At 50.2% G+C, this 12,030-nt stretch overlaps 1 protein-coding gene across 1 annotated transcript; it reads right to left on the reverse strand.

The window, feature by feature from the left end:
• Positions 1 to 1,897: 1,897 nt before the first annotated feature.
• LYZL6 (lysozyme like 6) lies at positions 1,898 to 6,472 on the reverse strand. Its single transcript, XM_075559398.1, has 4 exons — positions 6,334 to 6,472; positions 3,982 to 4,140; positions 3,098 to 3,176; positions 1,898 to 1,967 (listed from the first exon to the last, which is right to left on the reverse strand). The coding sequence occupies exons 1-4, from the start codon at positions 6,470 to 6,472 to the stop codon at positions 1,898 to 1,900; spliced, it is 447 nt and encodes a 148-aa protein (XP_075415513.1).
• Positions 6,473 to 12,030: the final 5,558 nt, after the last annotated feature.

Here is a 12,030-nt window from a genome sequence, read left to right on the forward strand (position 1 = left end):
GAAGCTTCCTCATCTCCCCACTATCATGACCCCAATCCTGCCTTTCAGTTCTGCCTAGACCAGAGAATATACACTAGTACAGATAAGAGCTCAAGACACAGAATCCAGGTCAGATAAACCCCTTAGAAACAGAAATGGGAGTAGAGATACCAGGAAGGTAAGGGGAAGGTGGGGGAGAAAGGAGGAACTAATCACAATGATCTACATATAACCCCCTTCCTGGGGGATAGACAACAGAAAAGTGGGTGAAGGGAGACATCAGACAGTGTAAGACATGAAAAAAATAATTTATAAATTATCAAGCATTTGTAAGGGAGGGAAGGGGAAAATGAGGAGCTGATACCAAGCGCTCAAGTAGAAAGCAAATGTTTTGAGGATGGTAACAAATGGACAAATATGCTTGACACAATGGATGGATGTATGGATTGGGATAAGAGTTGTATGAGCCCCAATAAAATGATTTTTAAAAATGATGGTAACATATGTACAAATATACTTGATACAATTGATGTATGAAATATTATAGGAACTGTAAGAGGCCCCAATAAAATGGTTAAAATTTTTAAAAGGACTCTTTATGGTTTTAAGACTTCTGCTCTAAATGGTAGCTCTCTGCAAACCCAGGGCTCAGGCTTTGAGCTCTAGTACAAGAAGTAAAAAGCAAGTATGTCCCTTGAGAAGTAATGTGCACCTGATCTGTGCTATGGTATTTTGAACCACATCAGCCATATGTGAAAGCTGGACAGTGCATAAGGGAGACAGGAGGGGAATTACATTAATTCCAGTGCATTAATTGTGTGGGTGGAAAATATTGGAGAGAGCAAACCAGTCTGCCTTGGATGCTGTTAGAAGCAAGGATGGTGAGACTCCTTATCATGTACCTTGGACGTGTCATCAGGAGGTACCAGTCCTAGAAGAAGATGTCATGTTCGTAAAGCCCCTGCCTGAGATGGAATGACTGACACCGTGGCTGCAGCACAGCAAGGAGTGTGGGCCTCATCGGTCCGGGCAGTATTTTGCTCTGTTGTCCACAGGGTTGCGATAAGCCAGAACCTCACAGCAACAACATGCCTCGAGGGAAAGTGTGTTCACGACACAAAAGACCTGATTTGTAGCAGACGGGACTGGCTTTGCCAACACGACAATGTACCTGCTCATGCAGCCAGCTCAGTGTGTCAGTTTGGGGCAAAAAACAGCAGGCCTCTCTTGCTCCACGCACCTTACTCACCTGACCTCGATCCGTGTGATTTCTTTTTGTTTCCGTGGATGAAGAGGGGCATGAAAAGACAGTGAAGAGATGAAGAGAAAAGAGGGAGGTGCTGCCAGCCATCCAAACAGAGGGGTTTCTGGGGGGAGGGGACACCCCCTCACACAGAGCCTCAGCCCCACTCCTGCCACCTGCACAAGATCTCTTCACCTTCTCTCACTTGGACTGTGGATCCTGAGACTGCGTCAAGCGCATCCTGGTAGGTTTTCTTCTCCATTGCAATGATCTGCGCGTGTCTCCGTGCCCCGCCTGGATTCCGAACACTTGAAGAGCAGTCCTTTTGTCCTGTTTCCCTTCTCGTTCCTAGCACCCTCCTATCATGTCAGGTACGTCACGCCACATGGGATTAATGATAACGTAACACAGTGTTTGTACAAGGATTACTTTAACAGTTTAACAAACCCAGACACTGCCTTGTGTTCCCTGTTGGCTTGCAAATGACGGTCGGTCAGGAGCCTGAGTTCTAGGCCTGGGTGATATGACCAGGAGGCAGCCTGGGAGAGCAACGCACTCCGGGGCCTCTGGTCGCCGTTAGGGGGGGAAATGACAAGAAGTGGAGGCAAGAGGAAGAAGCAAGGAAGCAGCCCCAGGTGCGGGTAGCAGATCTGCACAGCAAGCCCACGCCCCATCTCAGGCCAGGGAGCAGCCTGTCATCCAGTAGGAGAGGGGCCGCCCGGAACAGTGCAGCTTCCAGTTTATCCTGTAGGGAAACAGAGATGAGGCTCTCGGTTGCTGCTTCTCCACACACCTGGCCTCGCTCTGCCAAGCAGAGACACCCAGATTTCCCTCGGTCCCTAGCTTCCCTCTTCTTTCCCATTCAGCCTGTTCCCACAGTTTCCTGATTCAAAGAGTTGAGAATCCATCGGGGGTGGGGGGGGTAGGGGGCTCTCCTTGAGAACGGATCAGCCTTGAGGATAGTCGTCCAGGCATTGACCTCCTTCCACCCTCACCGTCGGAGCTCTGGCGAAATAGTTTTACGCATTGGGCTTCGATCCACATGGTTGGCAGTTCGAAACCACCAGCCGCTCCCCAGGGGCTTTCAACTCCCCTCCACAGTGACAGTCTTGGAAACTCCCAGGGGAAGTTTTACCCTGTCCTATAGGGTTACTATGAGTCGGCATCGACACGTTGGCAGTGAGCTGGGATTCTCACTGTCACCTGCAGAGCTCTGCAGCCAGTCGGAAGCACAGAGAGGTTGTGACCATCTCATCCCACGTGGCCCACCATCAGTGAGCTGACAGCTCCGGGGGTGGGGCTGCCTGCCAATGGACACCACCTTGGTTTCAGGACAATGTTGCTCTCGATTTTGAAGAGAGGGGCCCTGTGGCAACTAGGATGGTGTTACCTAGCTCCTCCCATGGCTGAAGCTGATTGGCCCTCAGGAAGACACCCGATCCAAATTACACCAATCAGATTCTTTATCACAGGAACTTGGCTTGGGTGATAGCCTCGTTAATTTAAGCCTATCTATAAGCTTGGGGCAGCCTCACTGTCGTGTGCCTGGGGGCGCAGAGAGGCTTGTGGAGGGCTGACTGAGGCCCGGCTGCACCCAGCGTGTGCACTCCGGGGTACATCTCTCATGCTTATAGAATGCATTTCCCTTAGCTAACTTTTTGTTTTCTGTCACTGAAACCAGGAGTCTTGTTAGGGAAAAAATGGGATCCCAGGGCTTCTGGGTTGGGCTTCCAGGCCCGTGCCCCCTTCACCACATTTCTCTAAATGCTGACAGGGAGCACAGCCACCCCAGCTGGCCCACTACCCTCTCTCTGTCTTGTTCAGGTTCTTGGAGGCGCTCTGCCCGCTCGCTCCCCCCCACAGCAGCCTGCTCACCAGTTGTTCAGCCCGCTCTCTCCAGACACGATCTTTTTTGCACAGTTGACGGTTGAGAGGAGGTCCGGGTTCAGCAGCTCTGAAAGGGGAAACCATGAGGGCACAGAGGGCCCTCCCAAAGGCAGAGAGGATGGAAACGGGGCCTCCCCATGCCACCCCACATGGTTGCTGGAGGTCAGGGCTGAAGAACATGCGGGTGGGGGGCCCACCAGGGCTGAGATGTGGGTCTGTTCACCTCCTTACATCCTAGCCGGGCAGGTGGTAGTTCCCCCCCAGGGTGTGTCTCCTGGGGGAGGAAATTCCAGAGCAAACACCACAGAGACCTACTGAGGGGGCTGTCCGGGTGGGGATCCCAGGAACACAAGCAGGAGGAAGTCAGGGGCAGAGTCATGGACCCTGAGAAGCTGCCTGGATCACCCTAGAGGTGGGGCGTTTGCACTTGGCCTTTGGTCAGGTTATGAGCCAAAGACAGTGGTACCCAGTGGTTGGAGCCAATGCTTCAAGGCCACCAGTCTAGCAGTCAGTCAGTCAGTCTCGGTGCTTTCTGGGAACCTCGGTTTGTTCATCTGTAAAGCGGGGATCATAATAGCTCCCATTGCATGGAAAGTTGGCAGGATGAAGACAGCTGGACATGGGGATGAGGCAGCTCTCAATAAGTGTTGGCCGCAGTCACTGCTGTCCTCCTCCTCCTGGCTGTGCAGAGCCATTGTGGACCCTGCTTGAGGACTTGCCGAATCTCCTAACTGGATCGACATTCCCTAATTTCTTAGGCCAGCCCCCTGCGGCCTCCCCAGGCTATGGTTCGAGATCCTGTGAATATAAGCTAGTGCTCCCCCCGCCCCCATCCCCTCTGCCCCCACCACCACCCCACCACCCCGCCATACCTGTACAGTCCGTTTGGCAAAGGTTTTCCGAGTGACTCAGGTAATCATTACACCAGTAGTGACTGTTGATCTGGAAGACACCGTAATCGAAGCTGCCGTCTGCATTTTCGCTTATCTTGGAGGTGTTGAACTTGCTTTCCACAAAAGCCAGGCACAGCCCTGAGATGGGGAGAAGGGGGTCAGGATTTGGAGACAAGGACTCAGAAGAAAGGAGCCAGGTGCCAGAGGGCTAGACAGAAACACCCACTGGCCTTTCTTCCCATCCTTGCTCCCATCTACCCATCCAGCTCCCTACTCAACAAGACAACACTCATCCAGCTGTCCAGCCACGCTTCCTTGACTCAGTGAGCACCTGCCACATGCCAGGACCTGTATAAGGCCCAGGGAAGGGGTATTAAACTGGGCCAGACATTGGTGCTGCCCTCCAGGGGCAAGTATAAGGCAAGCTATGAGAGGATAAAAGAACGGGACCGACAGTTCCAGGGGAGAAATGGGAGAGGGGGAGGGGGGGAAACGAAGTCGGTGTTAACAAACCCAGGGACAAGGGAAAAGTGATCCAAAATCTATGGCAAAGAGGGTGTAGGAGGCCTGGTAGGGCATGACCAAGGGCAATGTAACCAAGAGGAATTACTGAAATCCAAATGAAGGCTGAGCATGATAGTGGGACAATGTGAAAGTAAAAGGAAATAGAGGAAAGAACTAGGAGGCAAAGGGCATTTATAGAGGTCTAAATACAACCATGTACATATGTAAATATATTTATATATGAGGATGGGGAAATAGATCTATGTGCACATATTTATAAGTTTAGTATTAAGGCCGCACATGGATATTGAACCTCTACTCAAGTACTCCCTCAATGCAAGAATATTTTATTAATATTAATTATAATATTAATATTCTATTAAACTGGCATTCCATGATGCTCACCTTCTTGATATGATCACTGAAGACAAAGTGGGTACATAAGCAAATGTGGTGAAGAAAGCTGATGGTGCCCAGCTATCAAAAGATACAGCATCTGGGATCTTAAAGGCTTGAAGATAAATAAGCGGCCATCTAGCTGAGAAGCAACAAAGCCCACATGAAAGAACACACCAGCCTGTGTGATCATGAGGTGTTGAAGGGAACAGGTATCAGGCATCAAAGAACAAAAAATCATATCATTGCGAATGAAGGGGAGTGTGGAGTGGAGACTCAAAGTCCATCTGTAGGCAACTAGACACCCCCTTACAGAAGAGTTGCCAGGAGGAGACGAGCTAGTCAGGGTGCGTATGCTTCCTCCCCCTCACTATCATGATCCCAATTCTACCTTACAAATCTGACTAGACCAGAGGATGTACACTGGTACAGATCAGAGATGAAAACACAGGGAATCCAGGACAGATAAACCCCTCAGGAGCAGTAAAGAGAGTAGCTATACCAAGATGGTAAGGGGAAGGTGGGGGAGAAAGGGGGAACCAATCACAATGATCTACATATAACCCCCTTTCTGGGGGACGGACAGCAGAAAAGTGGGTGAAGGGAGACATCGGACAGTGTAAGACATGAAAAAATAACAGTAATTTATAAATTATCAAGGGTTCATGACAGAGGTGGGGGGAGTGGGGAGCAATGAGGAGCTGATACCAAGGGTTCAAGTAGAAAGCAAATGCTTTGAGAATGATGATGGCAACACATGGACAAATGTGCTTGACACAATGGATGGATGGATGGATGGATGGATGGATGGATGGATGGATGGATGGATGGGTGGGTGGATGGATGGTGATAAGAGTTGTATGAGCCCCCAATAAAATGATTTTTTTTATAAAAGACAGAAGCTATATATACCTAAACCACCACAGTGCAAGGGAGGAGGCAAAAGGGTTGTAAGACAGGTAAGTACCACTTCTGGACCTCGTGCGAGAGACAAAGGCTCATCCTCCTTCCACGGAGGAAGGTGGATGTTTGCACTGGCTGTCCCTCTCTCTGCAAGGCTGCTCCAGCAGACATCCCGTGACCTGGTTCCTCACTTCCTTCAGCACCGTTCAATGCCCCCTCCTCACAAGGCCATCCTGTCACCACCGCTACTTTCTTCGTCACAGCATTTGTCCCCACCAGGCAGACCTGGATCTCTTTGTGTTTGCTTACTGCCAAGCTCCTCTGCTAGGCTGACTGCTGTGAGGGCTGGAGGGACTTTGGACATCTCTGTTTCCCCTGTGCCTGTCGCAGCTCCTCCCACGGAATGCAGGCTCAGTTCATGGCTGCTGGACCAGGAGCCTGCCTTTGGGACTTGGTGGGGAGAGGAGGAAGGAGTTCACCCCGGGCAAGAGGAGGGGAAGAGAGGCAGGCTGGAGAAAGGGCACTCACAGTCATTCAGGGTGTAGCCCTCAAACCCATGCAAGTCCTCCTTATAAAGCAACTTGGCCATGTCACAGCGTTGGATAATTCTGGCTTGATGTAGGGCAAGGAGACAGCTGACCAAGGAGACAAGCAGCGCCCTTGTCATGCTTGGCGGGAGGAAGGTGGCACAGCCGAGGGTCTTCTCTGAGGGCCTGAAAAGCCAGGAGAATGTGGTCACCAAGCCTTGCTACTCACTGCCCCCTCCAGACTCTTCCCTCCCATTGCTTGAAAATAATGAGAATCTATAATAACGAAAAAGAATTATTTCTACATAAAAGGATTTTTAAAATATATGTGAAACAACAACAAAAAATATGAGAAACATCTATAAAAGAAGAGAGACTTGTATCTTGAGTCTTCACGCACTCAGGGCCCAGCTGCCATGACCTGTGGTGGTTCCTACCCCTCTTCTCTGTTCATGTTGATGGGTCCCCCTCGGCTCCGGGGGAGTGGGGGGCGAAGCAAGGCTACCAAAGGCCATTCATGAAGACCACGGTGGCACAGTCGTACCCAGTTGGGCCGCGAGGTTAGCAGTTCGAAATCACCAGCCGCTCCTTGGGAGAGAGGTGTGGCTTCCACCCCCCCTGGCTCCCCCGGCCCCCACCCCGCAAAGAGCAGGAGTCCTGGAAACTCAGGGGGCCGTTCTACTGCCTGTCCTAGAGGGTTGCTAAGAGTTGGTATCGACTTGATGGCCATGAGTTTGGTTGTTCTGGCCCAGATCTGGAAGCTTCCCTACTACTTATGCCAGCAGTTCTCAATCTGTGGGTGGTGCCCCCTGTGGAGGTCAAACAACCCTTTCACAGGGGTCGCCCAATTCCTAACAGTAGCAAAATGACAGTGATGATGTAGCAATGAAAATCATTTTATGGTTGGGGGTCATCACAACCTGAGGAGCTGGATGGAAGGGTCGTGCGTGAGGAAGGTGGAGGAGCACTGACTTGGGTGTCTCACGGAAAATGTGCTTCCGGAGGAAGCGCTTGGCCTCTGGGTGTTCATCTCCCTCCTGCTGTGGCCCCTGGGGCAATGCACTTCACCTCTCTGATCCTCATTTGCAAATGGAAGCTATGCTAATTAATATCAAGTACACACACTTCAGACTAAGAGGATTGTCAGTCTGCTTACTGAAGTGATAAGTACCCAGATCTTGGTTTTAAAATAATGTTCCCCCAAAAGGGAACCAGGACTGGAAAATGGCTGGTTCTCAGCTCAAGCAGGGAACAGTCTAAAGGCTGGGATCTCATGCCAGAAAGCAAGGACTGTCGGTGGATATAAAAGGCCTGCCCCCTGGCTAAATCTGGAACAATTATGTACCAATAAAATTTGGTAATAATGTTATTGTGATATAACAAATGTCCCAAATAATTCACTTTCAACTTTTTAGTACAGCTATCACGAGGCACAGTTTTTGTACATTTTCATCAGCCTGTACCCATCCACAGCCATTCCCCACGACCCTCTCCCGCAAAGCCCTAGGCAACCACTAATCTATTGTCTGTCTCTGGATTGACCTAGTCAGGCAACTTCACGTAAATGAAAGCTTATACTACGGGCCCTTTTGTATCCAGCTCCCTTCATTTAGCATAATGTTTTCAAGGTTCACCAGCTTGTATTCCTACTTTATTCCTGTTCCTCCTTGTATGAATGTACACAATTTATCCATTCATCAGTTGATGGGAATTTGAATTTTTCCTTTGTGGGGGGCTATTATTAGTAATGATGTAAACACCCACGTACAATGTTTTATAGGGGTATAAAATCTCCTGGCCACATGCCCAAGAGCAGCTTCCTGTTTTGTTATGTTGGTGGTTGCGGGAACATTATGTTCAACCTTTTGGAAAACTCTGTTTTCCCAGGTGGCGGTGCTATTGTACATTCCTGCTAGAAATCCCCGAGGGTCCCTGTGTCTTACATCCTTGGAAACACTTATTATGACCTCTACTTTTCATTACTGCAATCCGAGTGAGCATGAAGTGGTACCTCAGGGTGGTTTTGATTTGTGTTTCCCTCAGGCTGATGATGTCAATTGCCTTTTCAGGGGTCTATTGGCCATTTAGGAGCCCAGGTGAAGTAGCAGATACACTTTAGGCTGTGATCCCCAAGGTCGGCAGTTTGAAACCACCAGCCACCCCATGGGAGAAAGAGGAGGCTTTCTACTCCTGTAAACAGTTAATCTCAGAAACTCAAATGGGTAGTTCTACCCTGTGCTGTAGGGGTGCTATAATGCCAGTGAGTTTGGATTTGGGGTTTGTTGATTTTATATATATATATAAAACTTAATATATTTATATTTACCTAAATGTATTTGTATTTATGTAAATACATATTTATACAAATCTATATTACATTTATGTATAGAATTTAATTGGGTTATTAATCATTAATGAGCTGCAATAGTTCTTTTTTTGTAATAGTTGTTTAGACATAGGCATACGTTTTAAGAGATATGATTTGCAAAATGTTTCTCCAGCTCTTTGGGCTGCCTTCGCTTTGGCAATATGCCATTTCTCTACTTTTGTTGCTAGTGTTGTTTTTGTTTGGTGTGCCCCATCTGGGTCAAGCTTAAGGTTTCTCAGATCATCTGGGACAGTCTGACCATCAACATGAATAATGATAGATGCAAATTACAACCACTGGGAAACACAGAAATCTATGTGTCCATAATCACAAGTCAACAGATGAACGATACATATGAGGGTGGAGGGAAGGCTCTCCCTGACATCTCGGTCTGCTCAGTGGGAAGCCGTCAGGAGCTGGAGAATCCTTCTGGAGAAGGCCCCAGGGTGGCAGCAAGAACCATGGGTGGACGTTACCTTGAGGCGGTGGGAAGCTGGATGAGGAACCGAACGCGACCTACCGGTGTCCCTCCAGATGGCACCAGGGAAAAATGGAAGCGTAGTGCGGAGAGACCAGTTGGCACTCGGACCTTGCGCTAAAAATTGACAGCAGGAATGAGGGACCTGGGTCACTGTGTGCCTTCAGATGCGACCCCAGAAAAGGACATGGCAATCAGGTGCCACGTCTGCCCGATCCGAGGGCCACATCAGACTAGCCAGAAGGAGGAAAGAGCTAGGACACAATTGGCCTGTGACAGGCATTGGGCAGTGTGAAGGCTTACCATGCCCAGCCACTAGCAGAGAAGTTAGAGGTTCAAGTCCCAGAGGAGGGTGTGGTCATGGACTCCCTAGAGAGCAGCTATGGGCCACCCTGAGGGGCCCTGGTCTACTCTGACACACGTGGGTTGCCATGAGTCAGTATCCGCGTGATGCCAACTGGCTGGGTGGACTAGTCCTTGAACTGCTGGTGCTGGAAAACCGTGTGGGGAGGTGGATTGTACTGTGCGTGCATGCGCGTGTGGGCACAGGTGCTCTGCCTTAAGCTGGATGGCGTGTTCCTGAGGGCAAAGGCCAAGGATCCTTCACCCACCAGCGTCAGGGGTCAGGCCAGCTTTGGTGGACAAGACTGTGGCCCTGGTGGCTCTGTTTCCTCATGTGTCTTCTGAGTTGCCTTCCAAGACTCACTCCACCCTATCCAGAGCTTGGGGGAGGGGAGGGGTAAGGGGAGGGGCCATGTTTTTCCTTCTCTCTCCTTCCTAAGGGTTGTCAGATTTAGGGACTAAAACCTTCGGGTGCTCAGCTAAAGGAGACTTGCAGATCAACAAGTAGTTGTTGAGTCTAAGTATGACCCAAGCAATGTTTCTTTCCTGGGAACCCTATACCCCCAGGTCTCATGGGCTCCCCATCTCCACCCATAAAGCCCTTTCTTGGGGTCCCGTGGGAGAAGACAGACCAAGTCAGTGGTCCCAGCAGGTGGATTCCCACTTCTGTACGGAAGGTTAGCTCTCTCCCATCCCTCTCTGACTCAGGCCCCAGCTGGCCCAGGACTTCCTGTGGAACCAGGTGGTTTGAGATGTCCTCTTCCTCTTCCTCCGGAACTATATTCCAGCCCCGCCCAGCTCACAACTCTCCAGGTTCTAAGGAAGGCTGGCGCACTGGGGCCATCGCAGCCTTCTGGAACCTTAATCTCTATGATGTCACCCCTCTCATGGGAATATACTGCTTGAACCATGTAAATTGACGCAGACTTGAGACTCATGCAAGTTACAGCCCAAATGGCAGATGAGTCTTGAAGGGCAGGGGACAACTGTGTCTAAAATTTCTGGGTAGGATAGGGTAGAAGGGCACAACGTATTCAGTCTGCCCACCTTCATTCCTTTCGGGGAACAGCACCCCATTTCTCCCAACCCACATGCTCGGCATTGAGTTCCAGTGCGGCTGCCAGTCAGAGCCCTGCCCCCAGGCATCAGGGTATGTCTGTGCCCCATTAACCTGAGTAATTCTTAGTGGATCTAGCTTATCTGCGAGGATAAAGCCCCGTGGTTTCAGAGCAGAGTCCAGGCAGGATGTGAGCCCTGGAGGCCACCTTTGTCCTTCCTGCAGTCCCGGGAGTCAACCAGTGTCCCTTCATGCACAAGCAAGTTTGACTCGGGTTTCTATTTCCTGCAGCCGCAAAGGCCAACCTATTAGAGCCCCGGTCAGGTTAACCAACCCTCTGTGGGATGGCTGACCGGACAACCTGCTGCTGCCTCTTCCAGGCCGCAGGTGGCTCACTCTCGCTAGTCACCCAGGAAATCTGGAAGACACGCACAGCAGCTGTAGCGAAGAGGAGGGAAGCGAGAGAATGTTTGGTCCCAGGTGGCCAATCTCCCCTCGGAGACGGAATGATAAGGTCTGCCAGAAAGCAGGAAGGGGCTTTCTGTGTGGGCAGTGCCGTCCATGCCCCCCCTTCCCGCACCCTGTCTGGCTTGGGCTTATCCTCCCAAGGGGCAGCAGCAAAGCACACCCCAGACTATGAAGCCAGTGGCATCAGGAGTGCAGGGAGAATCCCGAAACAGGGCATTCTGGGAGCACCACTTCATGAGCATGTTAGACAGGGTTCTCTGGAGAAACAAAACCAGGACACTTATGAGCTTACATATATGTATATAGAGAGATAGACAACATACGAAAGAAACAGCTAATTAGTCCACAGAGCAGTACAAATGACTCAGTGCACTCACTTCCATGAGACAGCTAATACACTGGCAGTCCTTCAAGTCTTGAGGGCCATTGGGTGCAAGTCAAGGGAGCAGACCGCTGAGTGCTCTTTAGAGAAATTCAAGCAATCAGGCCACAGGCAGCAAACAGCAAGGCAGGTCAGCAACAGTCAGTCAGATGACAGGATCCAACAGTCCCCAGCTCAAGTGATGAATACTCCAGTAGCGTGGCAAAGCAGGTCTTGAAGGAAACTCAGACGACAGCGACACAGTCCACGGGTTAGGTGTCCCACAGGTAGTGTAGCTCGCAAGTTGAAGCAGAGAACCAGCTAAGGCAGCCGCACACTGGCCCGATCATCAAAGAGCAAGAGACAAGGAAGGCAAGGCTCACCGAGCCATCTACCTCTCTGCCCTTCAATGAATCCCACATGTGTTCATTGGCCAGGTTGGCACAATAAACCTATCACAATGAGCTTCGGCTAGCAGCCAATAAACTATAAGTGGCCTAGATAATGCAGAATAAACCCATCTCTGTAGAGTTCGTGCTCTAAGCAGGAGGTGCCCCTCCTCCAAGACCTGCTTTCAAACAGGCTCATCTCTCTAGGTACAGGGCTTAGGAATTCTGCATAATA

Source organism: Tenrec ecaudatus, chromosome 10 (assembly GCF_050624435.1).
Source record: "Tenrec ecaudatus isolate mTenEca1 chromosome 10, mTenEca1.hap1, whole genome shotgun sequence".
Classification (NCBI taxonomy): Eukaryota; Metazoa; Chordata; class Mammalia; order Afrosoricida; family Tenrecidae; genus Tenrec; species Tenrec ecaudatus.

What these genes read in the sequence shown, in the direction of transcription:
- LYZL6 (XM_075559398.1), bottom strand. Translation starts at nt 6,472, where the DNA reads ATGACAAGGGCGCTGCTTGTCTCCTTGGTCAGCTGTCTCCTTGCCCTA. An exon ending in GGGCTACACCCTGAATGACT is followed by an intron (nt 4,141 to 6,333) that starts GTGAGTGCCCTT and finishes TCCCCATCTCAG; the next exon opens with GGCTGTGCCTGGCTTTTGTG. An exon ending in GAGAGCGGGCTGAACAACTG is followed by an intron (nt 1,968 to 3,097) that starts GTGAGCAGGCTG and finishes GTTTCCCTACAG; the next exon opens with GATAAACTGGAAGCTGCACT.